General features: G+C 46.0%; 1 protein-coding gene across 2 annotated transcripts in view; it reads left to right on the forward strand.

The window, feature by feature from the left end:
• The window catches only part of SLC22A3 (solute carrier family 22 member 3), a 427,361-nt gene that overhangs the window by 392,435 nt on the left and 13,040 nt on the right, over positions 1–21,886 (forward strand). For both annotated transcript variants that reach the window (XM_073671408.1, XM_073671407.1), the window contains 2 exons: positions 11,576–11,790; positions 12,983–13,091. In XM_073671408.1, coding sequence (XP_073527509.1) covers positions 11,576–11,790; positions 12,983–13,091 — 324 coding nt within the window. The remainder of the gene's footprint in view (positions 1–11,575; positions 11,791–12,982; positions 13,092–21,886) is intronic.

The raw sequence follows: 21,886 nt of genomic DNA on the forward strand, positions 1-21,886 counted from the left end.
CCCAATTCTGACCCCTGTACAATTATAATGTCGCCCATTCTGGCTCTCATACAATGATCATGTCACCCATTCTGGCCACCATACATTTATAATGTATCCCAATTCTGGCCCCCATACAATGATAGTGTCCCTGATTCTGGCCACAATACTCTGATAATGTTCCCCATTCTAGCTCCCATCTATATATATAATTGTGTTATCCCGTCTGTCTGTCTGTCTGTCTGTCCAGGAAATCCTGCTTCGCTCATTGGTCCGGCCGCTGTCTGTCCAGGAAATCCCGCGTTGCTCATTGGTCCGGCCGCGGCCAATCAGCGACGCGGGATTTCAGAAAAAAGATGACGGCCATTAGCGGCTCATCTGCCGCACGGAGGTCAGCGGCGATGCAGCTGGGAGATGAGCGGCGATAGCAGCAGAAGGACCCCGACCAGCGGCGCCGCTTACCTCCATGCGGCTGGGGCCGCTGATCTCCCGACGGCAAGTGTGAACGGAGGACCGGGGAGCGGCGCCGCCGGTTGGGATGCTTCTGCTGCGAGCAGCCGCTCATCTCCCAGCTGCTCGCAGCGGAGGTACCCGCACAGGCAGCGCCGCTCCCCGGTCCTCACTAATACGACGCTGATTGGTTACGGCCGCCGGCCGCGTCCAATCAGCGATTTTGGTGCCAAATTTAAACACCGCTCTGCTGAATGGTCGCGATCGCCGGTCGCGACCAATCAGCGATTTTGGCGCCAAACGTAAACACCGCTCTGCTGATTGGTCGCGTCCGGCGACCGCGACGAATCAGCATTATTTGCGCCAAATTTAAACCCCGCTCTGCTGATTGGTCGCCGGCCGCAACCAATCAGCAGTATTGGCGCCAAATTTAAACACGCTCTCCAGTCCTCACTAACACGGCTGGCTGATTGGTCGCGGCCGCCACCCGCAACCAATCAGCAGTATTGGCGCCAAATTGAAACCCCGCTCTGCTGATTTGTCGCGGTTGCCGGTCGCGACTAATCACCATTATTGGCGCGCAATTTAAATACCGCTCTGCAGATTGGTCGCGACCGCCGGCCGCAACCAATCAGCATTATTGGCGCAAAATTTAAACCCCGCTCTGCTGATTGGTCGCATTCGCTAGCCGCGACTCATCAGCATTGTTCGCGCCAAATTTAAACCCCCTCTGCTGATTAGTCGCGACCGCTGGCCGTGACCAATCAGCGATATAGGCGCCAAATTTTAACACCGCTTTGCTGATTGGTCGCGGCCGTCAACCGTGACCAATCAGCGATTTTGGCGCCAAATTTAAACACTGCTCTGCTGATTGCGCCCGGTCGGCCGCATACATATTCTAGAATACCCGATGCGTTAGAATCGGGCCACCATCTAGTACACTTATAATGTCCTCCCATTTTGGCACCCACACAATGATAAGATCCCTCATTCTAGCCACCATACACTGATAAAGTCTCCCATTCTGGCCACTATACACGTATAATTTTCTTCCAATTCTGTCGCCCATTCTGGCCCCCCATGATAATGTCCCGCATTCTTGCCCTCATACACTTATAATGTCCACTGCTTTTATATATATATATATATATATATATATATATATATATATATATATATATATATATATTAAAATCAACCCCTTTTCCCATTCCAAAAGTAAAATAAAAAATAAGCATATTCGATATTGCTGTACCTCGTAATACTCTGATCCATCAAAATAAAAATATATTTTTCTGGCACAGTGAATGCAGTAATTTTGCCTCTCAAAACAACTAAAACAGGTATGGACAACCGAGAGATGCTCCAAAGAAACCTCCTATTAAATTTGGTGCATCTTACTTCAGTGGGATTCTTCATTAATTCACTTTAACCTCTTAATGACACTTGATTTTTTTTGTTTTTTCCTCCTCTTTTTCCAAGAGCCTTAACTTTTTTTATTTTTGACAGCTGACATAACCATATGAAGACTTGTTTTTTGTGGAACAAACTGTAGTTTTGAAAGACACCAATTTTTTATTAGTTTTTTATTAAGGGGATTTTTACATAAACTGGGAAGGGGAGAATTAGCTGTTCTATATCTTATTGATTGCTGGTGGTTCAATAAATTGCCACACTGTTTACCATCACCCTGTGTTGTCTAAGTAGTGTTCTGCCCACGGTAAAAGAGAGCAGGGGTTCAGTGGTATGAGCCCTGGTCCATGCAGCCCTTCTAAAGACCGCCAGGCCAGCGGACAAGAGCACCTCCTGACTCCCATGTCCTCACGGGCCTTCCAAACCGAATTTTTTTTAGTGTGGCCAGCATGAAATTCCAGTTTATGCGGTCAAAGGCCTTTCCTGCGTCGAGGGATAGTAGTTAGTGATGAGCGAGCATGCTCGCCACTGCTCGGTACTCGCCCGAGCATTTCAGTACTCGAGATGCTCGGAGCTCGTCGAGTACTTTCGAGATGCTCGGACGGGAGCTCGGGTCCCAGTCCTGCATGTTTGGCGCTATTTAGAGCACCAATCATGCAGGGATTGTCTGCCACTCACTGTAATGCCACAGCCATGGTGGTTGTGGCATTACAGTAATTGCCCAAATCGATGGGAACAGTGCTCACAGTGAAACATGAAAAGCAATTCAGCAGTGGCATACACCTGTACCCGACAATTTAGAACAGAAAGAATAGAGCATCACACATAGATTAGATAGATAGAAACATGTCAGTCACATATATAAGAAGTACAGTGACAGTGTTGGTTACTGTACTTGTCATATAGTGTTAAAATAAAGGATTTATTAAAAAAAAATTGGCGTAGGATTCCCCGTAATTTTAGTCTCTAGCGGAGGTTAAGCAGACAGCTGGGGCACATGTTTGAAGCCTGGGAAGGGGGTAATACCCACGGAGCTTCCCAGGCTACTAATATGAGCCCCCAGCTGAATACCTAGCCTTTACTAGCTATTAAAATTGGGGACCCCCCAAAAAAAGGATGTGGGGTCCCCCTATTTTTAATAGCTAGCAAAGGCTAGGCAGACAGCTGGGGGCTGATATTAATAGCCCAGGAAGGGTGCCATGAATATTGGCCCCCTCCCAGGCTAGAAACACCAGCCGTCAGCCACCCCAGAAATGGCGTATCCATAGGATGCGCCAATTCTGGCGCTTAGCCTCGCTCTTCCCACTGCCCTGTAGTGGTGGCAGTGGGGTAATAGGGTTGGGGTTGATGTCAGCTTATAATGCCAGCTGACATCAAGCCCAGGTTAGTAATGGAGAGGCGTCTATAAGACACCCCCATTACTAACCCCATAGTGAAAGTTAAAAAAAAAAACACAAACACCCAGAATAAAGTCCTTTAATTGAAATAAAGACACAATACTTTAATGTTCTAAATTAAACTCTACTTACCGTCACGCCCATTCCAGCTGAAGCCAACGATCTCCTGCAATAAAAGTAAAATAATAAACCAACCTCATCCTTACCTTTCCATGGTTCCCAGGACGGCTTCAGCTCTGCTACATTGACATGACAGGCTGGACCTGCAGAACGCTGACATCCAGCTTGCCATGCCGCAGACACTGAGAAGCTCCTCAGTGAAGCTCCTCAGTGTCTGGCTGTGACGGCAACCAGATGAGCTGAGTTCATGTCCAATAAACTCAGCTCACCTCATGCACGTCACTGACAGCGTGGGAGAATTCTCCTGCGCATGCGGTGCCGGCAAATTACGTCACCGCTTGAGCAGGAGAATTCTCCCACGCTGGGACGGCATTGAGATGGCAGGCTGGATGGTAGCAGAACGCTTTCATCCAGCTTGTCATCCTTCAGAGACACTGCAGAGCGCAATTTATTTCATTTCATTTTTTTTTTGGGTCCCCCATTTTAATAGCTAGTAAAGGCTAGGTATTCAGCTGGGGCTGATATTAGTAGCCTGGGAAGCTCCGTGGATATTACCCCTTCTCAGGCTTCAAACATCTGCCCCAGCCGTCTGCTTAACCTCCGCTAAAGACTAAAATTATGGGGAACCCCACGCCAATTTTTTTTTTAATAAATCCTTTATTTTAACACTAAATGACAAGTACAGTAACCAACACTGTCACTGTACTTATTATATATGTGACTGACATGTTTCTATCTATCTAATCTATCTGTGATGCTCTATTCTTTCTGTTCTAAATTGTCGGGTACCGATGTATGCCGCTAATGAATTGCCGGCTGGCTTTTTTAAAGAGACGGGTGCATGAAAATCGGAGGGCACTAGTGTGTTCCAAGTGCCCTGCTATGTTTTTCATGCACCCTCCTATATACCCAGCCTGCCTGGCTGCCTATATATTCTGCCTGCCTGTCGTTTAATTGAGCACTGTTCCCGTCGATTTGGGCAATTTTTGACCTTCTGCAGACCCCTGGGGGGGACCGCCAGAAAAATGCTCAAGTTTCCCATAGACTTACATTGGGCTCGTTGCTCGGGTCGAGCACCCAAGTATTCCAATGTGCTTGACCCGAGCTTCGAGCACCCGAGCATTTTAGTGCTCGCTCATCACTAATAGTAGTATAGATGAGATATTTGATTTTTCTATTATTTAAATTAGGTTTATAATTCTGCAAGTACCTTCAAAAGGTTGCTTATTTTTTACAAAATCTGTTTGGTCAGAGTGTATCAAGCTGGGAATGATGTCTTTCAGTCTCTTATATGATGTTAGTGTAGATTTTGACATTCGTATTTAATAAGGAAATGGGGCTGTAGTTATGTAGTAGTTGGGGATTGCTATCTGATTTTGGGGAGAACTATGATATTAGCATGCAGTGATTGTTTGGGAAATGAGGAGGAGTTGACTGTGTAGTTAAAAAGGATAATAATGGTGAGAGTAGGTGGGATTGAAAAGTTTTGTAATACTCATTTGAGTAACCATCTGGACCAGGAGATTTATTATCTTTCGGTTTTGAGATAACTGCAGCAATCTCTTCTTTGGTGAATGGGTTATTTAAGTAGTCAAACTGTTCTATGCTTAACTTGGGAAGGTTTACTTTAGCTAAAAATGTATTTATATCATCTGGGTTGGGTTGGGGGCAATATGAGTCATCTTTTGGTTGTACATAGAAGAGTAAAATGCGATGTAAGAGTGTAACATGATTTATCTGATTGGATGTTTTGGATTCTAGATTTAGTGCGTTGTTCTTTAATTTTACACATCTTGTCAAAAGAGTAATAGTACTTTTGTCTGGATATTTGGATAATCTTGTCGTGTTCACTAAGTAAAAGGAGTTTGAAATCCGATCTTAATTTTAATAAAGCTTGATGGGTATGCAGTGAGGGGTTAGTTTGTTGTTTTTTTTCTTCCATGTTGATTTTTCTTGTTAATTCTAAAAAATTTTCTTTGTTTTTCTTTCGCAGAATTGCATTGAGTTGAATGAGGGTACCACATATGACCGCTTTGTAAGCATTCCATAAACAAGCTGGGGACATATTAGGGACAGAATTCTCTTTGAAGTATAGTACAATTTCTTTTTCAATTTCTTTTTTTATAGGAAGTGCAATTAAGAATAAAGGAAATTGCCTTCCATTCCCCGATGTTATTTATGGAAGTCAATGGTCTGATTTTGCAAGCTATAGGGGCGTGATCTGACCGTGTTATATTGCCAATTGTAGATTCTGTGAATTTTTGAAGCGAGGAGATACAGTTGAAACCAGAAGTTTACATACACTATATTAAAAGACACATATGCATGTTTTTCTCAATATCTGTCATGAAATCAGAATAAACCTTTCCCGTTTTAGGTCAATTAGAATTACCATCATTTTTAATATTTGCCAAATGACAGAATAATGAGAGAGAATGTTTTAAGGCATTTTTATTACTTACTGCAAACTCAAAAGTTTACATACATTTCATTAGTGTTTGGTAGCATTGCCCTTAAACTAAATGACTTGGGTCAAACGTTTGGGATATCCTTCCACAAGTTTCTCACAATAGTTGGTCAGAATTTGGGCCCATTCCTCCTGACAAAACTGGTGTAACTGATCCAGGTTTGTAACTCGCCTTGAAATTGTACCCAAGGATGAGCCAGACTTGTGCAAATCCACAATTCTCTTCCTGATATCTTGGCTGATTTCTTTATACATTTTCTCATGATGCTACACAAAGAAGCAGTGTGTTTCAGGTGTGCATTAAAATGCATCCACAGGTGTGTCTCTAATTAACTCAGATGTTGCCAAAAAACATGACGCTTTCAAGCACATGACATCATCATATGGGCAGTCCAGAATTGTTTAAAGGCATAGTAATCTTAGTGTATGTAAACTTATTATGGTAATCCTAATTGACCTAAAACGGGAAAGGTTTATTCTGATTTCATGTTAGATGTTGAGAAAAATATACATATGTGTCTTTTTATATAGTGTATGTAAACTTCTGGTTTCAACTGTATCCGTTAGAAAGAGGTCAATTCTAGAAGAGGATTTATGTGGGTTTGAATAGAAAGTATATTCCCTTGAAATAGCATTTAGGCAGCGGAAAACATCAAACAACTGTTCACGCATTAACCAATTTTTGAGTGTAATTGAATTACCTCTGGGGGAAGCTGTTGAGTCCAGGCTTTTGTCTGGGACAGCATTAAAGTCCCCTAAAATTATAAGTGTACCTATCTGATGTTTTTTTATTTTTTTCATTAATTTATTTAGAAATTGTATTTGTCCTGAATTGGGGGCATATATATTAACTAATATGTATTTGTTTGAATCAATGTCACATAATAAAATGTGAAATCCACCATTTGGGTCCACTATTTCTTTAATGAAATGAAAGGAGACTGAATTGCTGATTGCAGTAAAGACACCTGCCTTTTTGACTGGCAAGGAGCTTCTATATGTATGGGGAAAAGATTGATGACTGAATTTAGGAGGTACTTTTTCAGCAAATGTGGTCTCTTGGAATGAAACTATGTCTGCTTTTGGCTGAACAGCTTCCTTCCAAGCAGAGAAACGTTTCAAAGGACTATTAAGTCCTTTGACATTTAAAGAGAGGATCTTGAAAGACATAATAATGCAGTAAAAACAGAGTGTTTATAACCAGCAAAACCTTGTAAGAATAATTAGAAGTATAATTCTTGAAAATAACCATGCAATTATCAAATATCAATGTAACTAACGAGATTGTATACATTTTTATGAACTTTAAACACAATGTAAAACTAGAAAAAGAATACTCAGTCATTGATGAATCTCAGAGGACAGAGGAGAGGTTGGGGGAAAAAAGAAAGATATTCTCAAACTGTCCTAAAAAGTGGGGGAAAATAACGTCCGGCAAACTCTGCAGCAGTAACCTAGAAATAGCAAAATTATAAAATGTTAACCCAATGTGATAATGATATACCCTACTGATGTTAGATGGTAGAGATGCTGTGGGAAATCAGGTGAGGTCTTCATCATCCTCCCTCAAGTTGTGTTTCTGTGGCGCCCCTGAGGGTTCGACCGCCACAGGAATGCTGGTGTAACTCCTCTGAGGTAAGGCCGGTGTGATGGTAGTGATCTAGCCTTTTGCATCCAACACCACATTTCCACCAGAGGGAGCTAGTATGCACTAGGTGCTGCTCCCCTGGTTTCAGGGAGACTGGGGAACACAAAGTGGTAGGAACCAGTTAGTGGGTGTGGGTGGAGGAACACTAGTTAGTTACACTTCTAATTTCATATTTAATAGTATGCCATCTTTGATCTTGGTTCTTGTCCTGTTCTTTGGTCCTTCAGTCTAGCCTTTGCTAGTCTGTCGGCTGTCAAAATACTGTGTGTAATGTGACTTCCCTCCGGGAGCGCAGATCCTGTGTGGGCCTGCACCGGCATGGGACACCGCCCTCGTACCCCGATCTTTGGGACGAGAGGTAGGTTGCAGACAAGGAATGTCTCAACCCAGCCGAGGACCAGGATCAAGAAGGCCCGGGAGCTTTAGAGTGTGGCTCCCTAGCAAATGGGTCCCGGGGAGGATGCAGACGGAGCGGAGTACGCCACCTGTCCTCGTCTACCTGATCTATTCAGAGGGATTCCGGCTGCAAGAGGGGTACCGGCCCCCGACACCCGACCTCGTACTCTATGTCCAGGACGGGAAAGCCCGGTTAGGCCCTGAGGATTCCGCCGGGCGTCGGATGGAGAGGAATTGCCACCCGACCCCTACACCTGAGAGGAGCTCAGAGGGAGACCCGGCCTATCCACACACGCACAGACGGGAAAGGGTGAAGTCTGTAGTACAGGAACACTCTGGTGCAGGGTCGCTACCAAACACTGGACTTCCTCGGAGGTAGTCGGACCCCCGTCCCTGGTGGCCGCAGGACTCCGCGAGAAGCAGGGAGTCGCCTTCCCGCTAATACATCTGAGTGAGTAAAGCCTTGGAAGTTCACCCCTATGGCCTCCGGACTGTTCATTGCGCGCCATACCACGCGACGCGGTGCCCGTACTCCCCGCGCTACTACTACCCCCCTTCATCCTGTCTTGCCTGCCCTGAGGCCTTGCTCTGCCTGTAGGGAGCAGTAAGAACTTTAGTCGCCATGACTTCAGGCCTCAGCGGACTGCTAGCGGCGCTGGTGACCCTTCACCAGACACCACAGGTGGCGTAGTCGTTAATCAGCCACTCAACCCGGACAAGCCCACACCATCTCTTTCTAATGTGACGGCCCTGAGCACGGGTCGGGCCCGGGCCACGGCTGCATCCCATCTCCTCAACGCGGGGCCCGACACCGAGTCCCCCAACACCCAGGGTAAAACACGGGCTTTCTGAGTAGAGGCATCACAACCCTTCAAGAAGTCCCAACCTTCCACAGGGTCTCTGATTAGGTGTGTTTTTCTCTCTAAAAAGATGACCAGCTTGACAGGTAAGCCCACTTGTATGGGATGTTTTTCTGGTGGATGGTGTTAGTGATGTCAGAGAAAGACTTCCTCAGGTTAAGAGTCTCTTTTGAAAAGTCCGGAAAAATTTTGAGAGAATTGTTAGTTGGAGGGAGAGATCTGTGGTTTCTTACATATCCTAGGAGTTTTTCCTTGGTTTCAAAGAAGTGGAACCTTGTAATGGTGTCCTTTGGAGTGTTTTTCGGAATTGCACTGGGCTTTGGAATCCAGTGTGTTCTGTCAAATATAATCTCTAGGTCTGAGATAGTAGGAAAAGATTTTTGGAGAATTTTTTTAATATATCCGGAGGGATGCTTTCCGGGATGCCTCTGAATTTTAGATTGTTCCGGCGATTCCTGTCCTCTTAATCTGTGATCTTGTTTTTTATCGAGAGGATTTCCATTTTTAATAAGGTGTTTGTTTCCTCCAGACTAGACTGTTTAGCGGCGATTACTTTACCCTTTCTTCTGTTTTTTTTGTTTTTTTTGTTTTCTAGGAAAGAATTTTGAAGATTATCAAATCTTTTGTTCATACTGTCGTCTAGTTGTGAAATTGTAGATCTGAAGTAGTTGCAAATGTAAGCTTCATAAGGAGATAGATTTGTGGGCGTTTCTTCTGACTGTATATTTTGAAGTTTAATTTCGGTATTTTGGGTAAGATATAAGAGCACTTTGAACATCTAGTCTAGGTTTTTGTTTGTATGGGGTGAAGTTTGGAGATGAATCCTCCGATGCCTCCACTGTATCAGTAAATTATAGAGATGCATATTTGTTGTTCTTGTTATTGTCTGACCAGTCTTTCCTTTTTTGGGATGAACCACTGTCATCCATTCTGAAAGAATTATTGAGGTCAATAGAAGTATTGCTTGGTTTGGCAAGACTCTCCTTGGAGTTGTCTTTTTTGAATGAGTTCTTTTTATACTTGGGATTTGTGAATATTATGGAGCTGAGGAGTAGAGGTAATGTCTGTAGTATTCTTTATTTTGCCTGGTTTCCATTTTGAGAGTTTTTGGTGCCAGGAGAAGGGGAAGCTTTTGAAGAGGGAGTAGCAGCTATGTTAACTGTGGTAGCTGTATTAGAGGATTTGATAACTGAGCCGGCTGTTTAAACAGACCAGCCGGCTCAGAAGAGTTGGAGCTGTTCCCCTGTTGTTTGCTGCTGATCGGTTTGTCCGTGGGTGTCACGCAGGTAAGTAAGGGGTTGCTGTGCCCCTGAAGAATGTCGCCTGTGATTTTGGGGTCGGTGGCATTACTTTTAGGGGGCCATATCCGTCTGAAAAGGAGTTGTGGTGGAAGGTGAGGCGCTGTGGCTGAGGAATCTGGCTTACCATGGTCCTGGTGCTCCAGGCAGCATGTTAGATGTGGTCTTCAGAGAGTGAGCATTCTTCCTGGTTCCTGGCGGGGTGGCTTCTGGAGGGTGTGAGGTTGTCTCTCGAGGGTCCTGCTGGTCCGTGGAAGTGGTGGAGGGCATTTTCGGGATTGGAGGAGTTAGGATTACGGCGAGGGGTTCCAGATCATGCCGCGGCAGCTACAGTTGCAACGGGTCCACCTAGGGCTACTGGGGGACCTGAAAAGGCTGGATTGGCAAATCCACCGGGTCCCAGAGGTCGAGGTATGAGGCAAATGACCTTTCAATGCCAGAGGAGATCCTCCCTGAGTCTGGGTGAGCGCAGGGACCATGCTGGAAGGTCCTGGTGATTATACCAGCAGATGCTGCAGGCGCCGTAGCTGTAAGGCTGCGGTTCCTACTAACCTCTAAAAGGGACCGAAATCAGGTCCAAAAGATCTCCTGAGGGGATCAGATGAGTCCCAGAGGATTCAGGAGGGACTCCAGTAGCTTTTTATGAGGAATGTGTCCTTTATATAGGCATTAAATGTGGTTTTCTAGGCTGTAAAGCTGCAGAGCTTAAAGAAGCCACTCATATACAGTGTGCATCTTGGCCACGTCCCGGACACCATTATTTATTTTAACATGTGATGCAATGTGCTGAAAAATGGGCAACAAAAAATTCCAAGTGCGGTAAAATTACAAACAAAAAAAATGCAATACCACAATTGATTTTTGGGCAATTGAGTTTTTGATTTATTGTGCAGTAAAAATTACCTGACAATAGGATTCTTCTGGCATTTTGATTTTTTTTTTTTAGAGGGCAATAAATTTTATATTTTCATAGATAAACTTTTATGCAAGTGGCAATACCAAATATGGAAAAAGGGGTGTGATTCAATTTTTTATGTTTTTATTTTTTAACATTTCTTTAAAAATATTATTTTTACTTCTTACTGTATTTTTTAAGTCTGCTTAGGGACTTGAACTTGAACTAATCTGATTGCTTATACTAGATGCTGCAATAAACTTTATTACAGCATATAGTAAAAATCACAGTCTCCTATGAATGCCAGCCACAGTTTGGTCTTCAAAGGAGCATTGTAATGGCAGGCACGGGGGTCTCCTGCATCCCCGGGCCACGCACTGGAACTTGTGACTGACAGCATTATTTTAATAGGTTAATAGCAACTGACATAGTTTGGTTCCACCAGCGACTGTTAGAGGAAAATGAAGACTGCATACACCCATCATTAAGGGAGAGAGATGGTGACATTAAGCAATCTTGTCTCACCATCTCTATCTCTACTGTGTCTACCTATTGATTAGTAATTTCCCATTATGCAGTATATACTGCATGTGTGTGAACATAATGTATGTGGCTAGCTAAACAACATTCATTTTTTTTTTGTTTCTTGCAGGTTCACGAGTGCAGTCATCTACCAAGGTCTTGTCATGCGGCTAGGGATTGTATCTGGAAGTCTTTACATGGACTTTTTTATCTCTGCAGTTGTGGAATTACCAGCAGCCTTCCTAATTCTCTTCTCTATTGATCGCGTTGGCAGAAGACTTCCATTTGCCTTGAGTAATGCTGGAGCAGGCATTGCATGTTTAATAACAGCTGCCATATCCACAGGTACTAAGTTAATAGAAGGGATCGGTTGGTGGGATGCAATATGACATATCCTCAAAGGGGTTGTCCAATACCTATAATGCCCGTTATAAATGTCTATCTTTAAGACCTAACCACTTTTTTACTTTGCTTTTTGTTCTAACCATGATCATTCTACCTATACAGCTAATCCTTGTCATTTTTTTCTATATTTTCTGTGACGTTTTGTTTGAGGAGAGTCTCAAGTGAGACGTCATCTGAGCTACTTTGACTTAGACATGTTGATCGGTACTAGACTAGCTATGGCCTGTATTTCAAAAACTGCCAATCTTGTGGGATTTTATCGTAAAATAGCCTCGAGAGTACAGGAGTCCGACTCTCCTGATTCAAGAATGAGGAGTGCCTGATAAGAGGTGTACACCTCGCCACAATTCCTACTCCAGTCCCTGCTAGAGTAAGATTTGTGGCGTAGCAAACGCCGCCACTTGTCATGAATTTGATGAGTGGCATTCGCCATGGCACCATCCTGTCGAAGCTCCGCCCACTTTGTCGTTGCCGGTTGAAAATGGCATAAAAAAGCCAAAAGTAGCATATTTTTAGCACAACCTCCAGTTGCCCCCAAATTATGTGACTTTTAAAAGATTTTTACTCCAGTTTACTGGTGTAAAAGCTTTTATGAATTCAGCCCATCTTTGAAATTTGTGCCATGACGAATTGTGCCAAAAGTATATGACTTTTCAAAGTTTTTACGCTAGAATGCTGGCGTAAAAGCTTTGATGATTTGAGCCCCCCCTCCACCTTGGAATCTGTGACATGACAAATGGCTGCATTCCTAAAGACAAAGCACTACTAGATGGGTGTCTCCAATAAATTGTCCATTTTGTATATTTCAAATAGACATTGTGGTAGATCGGCTCACTCGGCTGCACATAGAGGTAGACACAGGAATGCTGTCTAAGTCTTCCACTGGTTTATTTAAGGTACTGCATAAACCAGTGCAATGTTAGCAAAACGAGCACGGCGTTCCCGGCCTAACAGGAAAACAAAAACATAACATATGGCACAGTCCGTGTTGCTGTGGGAATCCGCCAGTGACTTTGTCACAACAAATATACACACACTCAACCACTTACTAGAATTTTGACTTGATCTTAGAAAATACTACACTGTATTAATTTTACAGTCTGTAAACTAATATGTATCTATTCATTTGCAGATCACTTATGGCTAAAAATAACACTAGCCACATTAGGACGACTGGGAATCACCATGGCATTTGAAATAGTTTATTTTATAAATACAGAACTATATCCAACATCACTGAGGTAATAAATGAAATAAATGTGATATATAGAAATACTGCTAATACCACAGGATCAGCCATAAATGTCTGATAGATGTAGGTCTCAACTCTAGGACCCACAACTTTTTGCAGAAAGTGTCTAAAGTGGTTTAAAGCCTATTTCCCTATTCCTGTTAAAGCAGCTTTACTATTAGATATTTACACAATAATTGTATCATACAGTGAGATTCAGAGCTTTTAATAGTTCTACACCTGCAGTTGGGCCAGTTTGAAAACTTTAGTTGATTGATGTTGTCTACACCACGGACAGCATGTATCAGACACTGGCTGTATGATTGCAGCCATGTATGTTTTTCCCGGAAACACTGCATTGCATAGTTTCAGGAGCAGATGCAGTTACTGGTCTGCTTCTTCCCGCATCGCTGTAGTTGATTGACAGGTCTCTCCCATGTGTGCGCATAGGGAGAAACCTACCAGTCACATGTAGTGGTTCAGGGAGAAGGCGGCGGGGGCAGCTCCAGACTAGTCACGTATACTCCTATGGTCCCCGCCCGGATCTTCAAACTATGTTTGCTGTGAAACGCCGGAGCGTTGCAGAGAAAAACATATCTGACTGCAGTCTCGCAGCCAGGCTCTGATTCATGCTGCTCGTGGTTTGGGCAGCATGAATAGAGTGACAGGTTCTCTTTAAACTAGCCCGACAGCAGGTATAGACCTATAAAAAGCTTTGAATATCACTTTGTGATACAATTATTGTGTAAATATCTAATAGTGCAGCCGCTTTAACAGGGATAGTGAAATCGGCTTAAAACCAGGTGCCTTTTCTACACCAGCTGGCCATGTACTTCCAGGTCTCATAACTGTTGCTTGAAACTGTGCTTTATGCCAACGCTCCATTTCTATGTGAAAATATAAGAATTTGTGTCTCACACTGAGCAGCTTCTTCCAGTCTCCAACCTCACAGCTGCAGACATGACATAGTGGACAGCAGAAAAGAAGGTTCTCACTGATAATATGCAGAACAGTAGATTGTGGACATGAAAGCAGCTATTTGTCTGACTACATGCAAGAATAAATGTCTTCTTGAGGACGTGTTCAGTGTTTTTTTTTAACTGGTCAGACGGCACCGAGAACATTTTACTGACAGGCTGAACCCCCAAGAGAACTGCCCAGGATTCGAAGCTAAAGGAAATCTGTCACTCTTTTTTGCCACCCAATCTGAGAGGAGCATAATGTACAGATAGAGTCCTGGATTCCAGTGATACTGCTGGCTGTAGCTTTGATAAAATCACTGTTTTATCAGCAATTTATCACTAGACGACTAGTAAACCTGCTGTCACGTAGTCCTCTATATTAATTAGCTCTGTATAATTCAGCCCCCACCACTGATTGACAGCGTTCTGTGTACACTATGCATAGGCAGAAAGCTGCCAATCAGTGGTGTGGGGCAGGGTTATACAGAGCTCAGCATTCAGAGAACTGGTACACATATTTATATATCTGTATCTCTATGTATAAGGGTTAAAACTTTACAGCAAACAGGTCAACTAACCCAATCCACAAACCAAAGGCCTGTAGCAAAGTGTTTCATTTTAGGCCAGAAAATACATTTTTCTAGTTTTTTCTCCGAAAGCAAGGAAACACAAAATATTGACCATGTGAAGAGCATCTTTGATATGCTTTGCAGCAAGGGAGGAAAGTTATTCTTGTATAAATCCTGCAGGTTATGTGATATTTTAATTCCAATGAAATGTGTAGAGAATAGGATGACCAATCAAAGGGGGAATTGGAGGCAACTTGGGTGTTTGTGTTGGAAGAGAGGGTGTCATTAAGTATGTGCAATTTAAGATGGGTTTACATTACCCAATTTGGCAGCATCAAATGATGACCGCTGATTGGTAAATATTACCGATCAGCTGTCATTTAATAACCTGTTTACAAAGGCAGACCGCACTTAATGATGCACATCCGTAATAGATCATTCCGTGCGCGTAGTTTGCCATAGTTCTCGGCAGCGTGAATTCTGTTTACACAAGATAATGTACTGCCAAGAACGACGATCTTTTGTGGAAACCAAAAGATCATTTCACCTGATGAATGAGCATTTTACATATTGTTTAGACTTCAAGATTATCTTGAAATGAGCTTTTCTAGGAATCATCAGTCACAATAATCTTGCAGTGTAAATACAGCTTTTTCCATTTTGCCTTGAAATTAGTGATTGTCCTGTACCCTTCTAAAATTTCCAAAACAGCAGGGGTTAGGGACCAGCAAAGGCAAGTTCTCAGCAACGTTTGTGTTTAAAGCGCACCTGTCAGCAGGATGGTGCGAAGTAATCCACATACACTGTCAGGTGGGCGCCGTTACACTGATTAATATGATACCTTTGTTGATGAAATCCGTCCTGTGGTTCTTGTTTAATCTTTATTTGCATTCCTGAGATAATGATATTCCCATGCTTCAGGGCGACCTTTCGGGAGGGCCTTTGTCTTGTGCTCTGCTTGTTTATTCAGCTGTATGGCTTCTGACAGGTTACTGGGCCTTCAGTGACCTGCCTACTATTTTAAATACTGCATGTGTAATTGAGGTAGGAATCTAGAAATTTACATGTAGCAAAATGGCTCCGCCGCCCGCGCATGCGCAATAGCACCTCTTGTTTGCCGAGAGATGCTACTGTGCAAGCGTGGCCGGCAACACCATATTGCTGCAGGCAAATTTCTTTTTCCTCCAGCAAAATGGCGCCTGCACGTGTGCAGTAGCATCTGTCGCTTGCCAATAGATGCTACTGTGCAAGGGCCGCCAGCGACACCGTTTTGTTTTCCTCCAGCAATATGGCGCTGCACTTGCGCAGTAGCATCTCTCGGTTGCCGAGAGATGCTACTGTGCATGCGCGGCCAGTGGCGCCATATTGCTGCAGCCAAATTCTTTTTCCTCCAACAAAATGGCGCCTGCTCATGCATAGTAGCATCTATCACTTGCCAGTGCCATTTTGCTGGAGAAAAAGAAGAAATTTGCCTGCAGCATTATGGCACCGCCAGCTGCGCATGCACAGTAGTGTCTCTCAGCAACCACCCCGAAGCACGAGCATATCATTATCTCAGGAATGAAAATAAAGATTAAAAAAGAACCACAGGATGGATTTCATCAACAAAGGTATCATATTAATCAGTGAAAAAAAGCACCCTTGCCACATAAACACTATGAGCCCACATACTATAACACTCCCCACTGCCAATCAGTGAATTTCTCATGCCCCTCATCACTGTCTTAAAGGAGTTATTTGAAGAGCCACATGTGAATGGTGCAACAGTGCGCATTATCGACCATAGCTCCATTTAGATGGTGCTCTTCAGAGCTCCGGTTCTCGGGATCGAGGGTCCCAGCGTCGGATCCCTAGCATTTGGAAAGTTATCCCCTATCCAAAGGATAGGGGATTACTTAGGATAACCCATTTAAACAAGCTTTCCTACATTTACTTTTGTTTGTCCATAGTAACATAGAAAATAATAAACCAATACTGACCCTCCCTAAGTCCAATGCCGCCCCTCCAACAACCGGACAGGAAAAATGGTACTGTGCAGTGTACCACTATATAGAGAATACTACAAATACTGTGAATTACACCCAGTATACAGGACAGGAGGAGTGGTACTGTGCAATTAGGCCTCCTTCACATGTCCTGGTGATTCTGGTACTAGAAAAACCAATACCGGTGGGGTCTGTGGTGCATGTCAGTGTGCCATCCGTGTGTCAATGTGACACCATCCACTTGGCATACGTATGTACGTGTCCGCGTTTACTTGTATATCATCCGTGTGCTGTCCGTGTGCACCATCAGTGTGACAAGTACTGGAATAGAATGAAGAATAGAAATGACAGATGTTTAGGTGTTAGATTTGTAAAGATAGAGAGATAGGTAGTAAAATGTCTGTGAGATATATAATCAGTGCAGTGTGAACCGCCGGCTGTGACCTGCGGCATCCTTAATGTCGTCACCACTCGTCACTGCCTGCGGTTCTCACGAAACTCTCAGTGAGTTCCAGCATCTGTAGTGACTCTGAGCAGTGACATTACTGATGTCACCGCTCATCACAGCCTTCTGATGTAGCAGTGTCTGGGATCATCATGGGACCTCCATATTATGGATTTACGACGGACCCTTATTGATTACTTTTATTTTTAGTAATAAATGGGTAAAAGAGGGTAATTTTTGGGGAGTACTTTTTACAATTAAAGAACTTTTCTGTGTGTGCGTGTTTTTCTTTTTACTACGGGGTTAGTAATGGGGGTGTCTGACTGACACCTCTCCATTAATAACCCCAGGGCTTGATGGCAGCTGTGATTTTTGACAAATCACAGCTGTCATCAAACCCATATATTACCCCTATTGCAATCGCACCAGGAGCTGGGTAAAGCACCAGAATTGGTGCATCTAATGTGATGTGCCAATTCTGGGGCGGCTGGGGATAGCCCATTAACTATGGACCATCCCAGCCTGATAATAGAATCCCGCAGCTATCTGCTTTATGTGCACTGGTTTTAAAATATAGAGGAGACCCCCACCCCATTTTATTTATTTATTTATTTAATGCACAGACTACAACTATCATCAGCGTCACCCAATCTCGCTGATTGCAGGGAGACCAGGGGAGGATGATGAGAGTTGTAGTCAGCACCCAGCACCTGGGAAAAACGCTAACTATACTTCTTTTCCCAGCCGCCAGAGCGTTTCATTCAGGTACTTGTCACACAGGTGTCACACGGATGTCATCTGTGTGTCATCAGTGTGCACGTGTGCGGCATGCATTTCCTCCATGCTGCCGGAAAAAAAAAGGATATGTCTACGAGTTTTTTACACGGACATACAATTTGTGTGAAAAACCTGACGTGTGCACACCACCATTGAATACAATGGGTGTGTTTGTGTCCGTCTTTGCGGTCCTTAAAAAACTGACCGCATACGGATCAAAAAAACCAAAGGTTTTTTTTAATACACATACTGAGAATTGCACCCACTATACAGGACAGGAGAAGTGGACTGTGCAGTGTATATACAGAAGAATACAGAAACTTAGAATTGCATACAGTAAACAGGACAGAAAATGAATTACTGTGCAGTGTATATGACGCGCCCCCTGGGCCAGTGCTGTAGGGAATACCCGGAGCCGGATCTTGATGGGGGTAGTAGTCCTTGTGGCGGTGACCCGGTCCGTGCCCAGGGTGTCAAACTAAGTGGCAGTCTATGGCAGTAGATGTTAACTTGATTGTCGACTACGCCACCCGTTGAGTGCGGCTTTGAAGCCGCCGCTGCAGAGCAGTCCACTGAGGCCGGTGGTATATGTGCAGCAGTGATGGTATAACCCCCAACGGGAGGGGTATGGCCTCAGGGCAGAAGGTGTAGATGATGGGGGTTGTGAAGATGCAGAAGGAAGACTCAGAGTCAGGAGATGCAGTTCAGGGCTTTTACTTACTGGTGTTCTTTTGGTCACTCTGGCCTTGAGTGACCACCCGAGCCGTGCTGCGTCCACCAGGTCCTGGACTCGGCCAACCCCCAGGCAATTCCGGAGCGTGGTCCTGAGCTCCTTTCTGACTTTCCCTTCCTCTGGCCGTTCCCACCAGGGATCCACTTATGTCCAGCTCCCTCGGGTCTCTTGTTGGTTGCACCTTTTCTGGGTTCCCTGACCCTATGCTTGGTGTGCCTTTCTAGTGGATTTGGTGAGGGTCGTGGCAGATCCTGACCACGACCTCCGGTTCCTGGCTAAGGTGTGCTTTGGCCCCCGCCAGCTTGGGTTCCGGCACCCTGGTCCGCCAACCCCTCACCCTTCTGTCTGTATTCTGGGGTCTTGGGGTTCCTTCTTCTTTCCTCTCTGGGTCCTTCTGACTCCTCTCTCTCTCTCTCAGCAGGCCTTGCTCTGGAGCTGGGCCCAGCCGGAGCCACAGCTCCCTGTCAGCCCTTCTGGCTGAGCTCCTCTGCTCTTCTCCTCTGCCTGAACTGAACCCTGTTCTAAGATGGTGCCCACCTTATATACTCCCTCTATGTGTGAGCTCAGGTGACCAGCACCCAATGAGCTCCTATCTTTACCCAGACTACTCCCCCTATCTGCCCCTACACTACTGGGATGTTCCACCCCCCTCCCACTCCAGCCAGGGACAGACGCTGTCGTACCTGCACATAAACTGGTGGGAGTACCGTCGTTCTGTCCCCCGGAAATGGGATGTATGTAGTGCATGCAGCTAACTGAGCTCAGTACCACACTCCATCCTTACCCGGGAGTGGAATACCACACCTCTGGCTTGAGGTGTAATACCCCTGTAGCAGCCGAGTCCTCAGGGTGCTACATTCCCCCCTGGTAAATCACAGCACGTCCTCGGGCTGTAAAAGAATAAAAACATCCACAAACATACAATTTTTTTCAAAAACATCATAAACATATAAAACATTAGATATATATCATCAGCATAAAACTTTTCATATAAAACTTTTCAGAGTAAACATTCTTGTTCCTCCGGCCACGGTGCAACTTGTGACCGGGTAAAGTGCAACAGTCTCTTCTGGAAAAAACACTGTTCCTTCTAAAACCAGTAGGGGGCGCCTTAGGAAGCGCAACTATATACAAGGGGAGGTATGGCCGCTCTCAGTCCTCGGCCAGTGGGGAAAAGGGATGGCTGTTCACAGTCCTCAGCCTGTGGGGGAGATGGGACACACTGGAACAGTTCACTGGTCCCAACGGGGACTATAATGGTAACAGTTCCTGTACCCTAACGGGTAACTATTTTACAGTTCCATTTACCGTACTTTAGTAGCGGCGTCCTCCTGATGCTTCCTCCCTGTATTCTTCAGACCCGTCCGGGTCCTCTTGAGTGAACCCGATGAGGTCTCCTCCTGCGGGGTCCCACTCAAACTGCGCCTCCTCTAACGAGAGCGGGGTCATCTTGACGGGCGCCGGAACCGGGATTAGGGGCTCATCCAGGGGTCTTTCTTTCCGGAGTCGGGGATGGTGGAACTCCGGTGGCCACACAAAGGGCTGCCCATCCGGGCATGTGTGCTGGGCAAATAGGTCTTCACCCAGGTGTGGCGCTGTGGACGTTGAGGGCGCTGTTTTGGTGGCGGCGCCCGGGTTCACCAGGCCTTGCGACCAGGCTTGGGGCACCCTGAATGTAAAGGGCACCGTGAAGACGGCGGCTCCCGGGGTTACTTGGCCCAGCGACCAGGCCGGTGGCTCAGTGGAGGTAGAGGGCGCTGTTGGTACTGCGGCGCCCGGGGGTACTCGGCCTTGCGACCAGGCCGGTGGCGTCTCCTGCTTGGCCGCGCTCAGGGTTGAGGCGCGTGACGTCACAGGGGGCGTGGTCGCGGCTCCTGCTTGGGGCCTAGTCTGGAGCGGTAGCGGTGCGGCAACGGGCACGATCAGTGGGACTTCGGGCTCTGCGACGGGGAGCGGGGGTAGGCTTACGGTGGCTGGGCTTGGGGTAGTGACGTCCCCTTTACTTGCCTCCGTCTCTTCAGCTCCCTCTGCGGCGTCGTCTCCGGCCTCCGTCCCTTCTGCATCCTCTTCAGGGGCAGGCGTGCTCCTCGTTGCAGGTGGTGTGCTCCGCTGGCGGGTTCCAGCCTGCTGGGCCATCTCTCTGCTCCATGCGGCCAGTACGTCCCGCTGCACTCGGGCCATCCTCTGAGCCAAGCCCTCCAGTGCGGTCCGTGCATGCTCCCGATCTCTGGGGAGCTGCGCCAGGATCTCCACCAGGCCTTCTGGGGTTGTCGCTTGCAACAGGCTCCTGACCACAGGGTCGGTGCTGCCCGACTCTCCCTCCATCTCCGGGTGCGACTTCTCCGGACTCCTCTCCAGACTTCTCATCTCCGGGTGCGCTCTCTCCAGACTCCTCCAGGCTGCACCCATCTTCGCTCTTTTGTTCTGTATCCGCCCACATTGAGGGTGGTCCCGGGGCAACTTTGTGATTGTCAGTTCCAGGGGCAGTTCCCTCACGCTGATGGACACTTCTATCATCACAGTCTCTGTTAGTGGGGGCGGTTTCCACTTTTGGCGCCATTCCTTGACCTGGCCCACGATGGGAGGTGGCCTCTTGCCACCCTCTGGCACGCCCATAATGGCGTCTGCTCTTCCAAGGCGGGAAATCTTCTCAAAATGGCGGGAATCGTCTCCCAGTGGCGGGAAACTCTGTGGATGGCGGGAAAAGACTGCAGATGGCGGGCAAATGGCGGGAAACGATCCGAGATGGCGTCCGATGGCGGGGACCCTCCGGAATTGGCGGGAGACTTCTTTTTGAGGTAAATGTGAACTTTTCTTCAGGCACGCAGTACCCGGTGGTTGCGGGCACGTTATCCAGCCGACTACGCCAAAGTTGACGCGCCCCCTGGGCCAGTGCTGTAGGGGATACCCGGAGCCGGATCTTGATGGGGGTAGCAGTCCTTGTGGCGGTGACCCGGTCCGTGCCCAGGGTGTCAAACTAAGTGGCAGTCTATGGCAGTAGATGTTAACTTGATTGTCGACTACGCCACCCGTTGAGTGCGGCTTTGAAGCCGCCGCTGCAGAGCAGTCCACTGAGGCCGGTGGTATATGTGCAGCAGTGATGGTATAACCCCCAACGGGAGGGGTATGGCCTCAGGGCAGAAGGTGTAGATGATGGGGGTTGTGAAGATGCAGAAGGAAGACTCAGAGTCAGGAGATGCAGTTCAGGGCTTTTACTTACTGGTGTTCTTTTGGTCACTCTGGCCTTGAGTGACCACCCGAGCCGTGCTGCGTCCACCAGGTCCTGGACTCGGCCAACCCCCAGGCAATTCCGGAGCGTGGTCCTGAGCTCCTT

The sequence above is a fragment of the Phyllobates terribilis genome, unplaced genomic scaffold, assembly GCF_046119375.1.
Source record: "Phyllobates terribilis strain yellow unplaced genomic scaffold, ASM4611937v1 Scaffold_3__8_contigs__length_932513732, whole genome shotgun sequence".
Lineage (NCBI taxonomy): Eukaryota > Metazoa > Chordata > Amphibia > Anura > Dendrobatidae > Phyllobates > Phyllobates terribilis.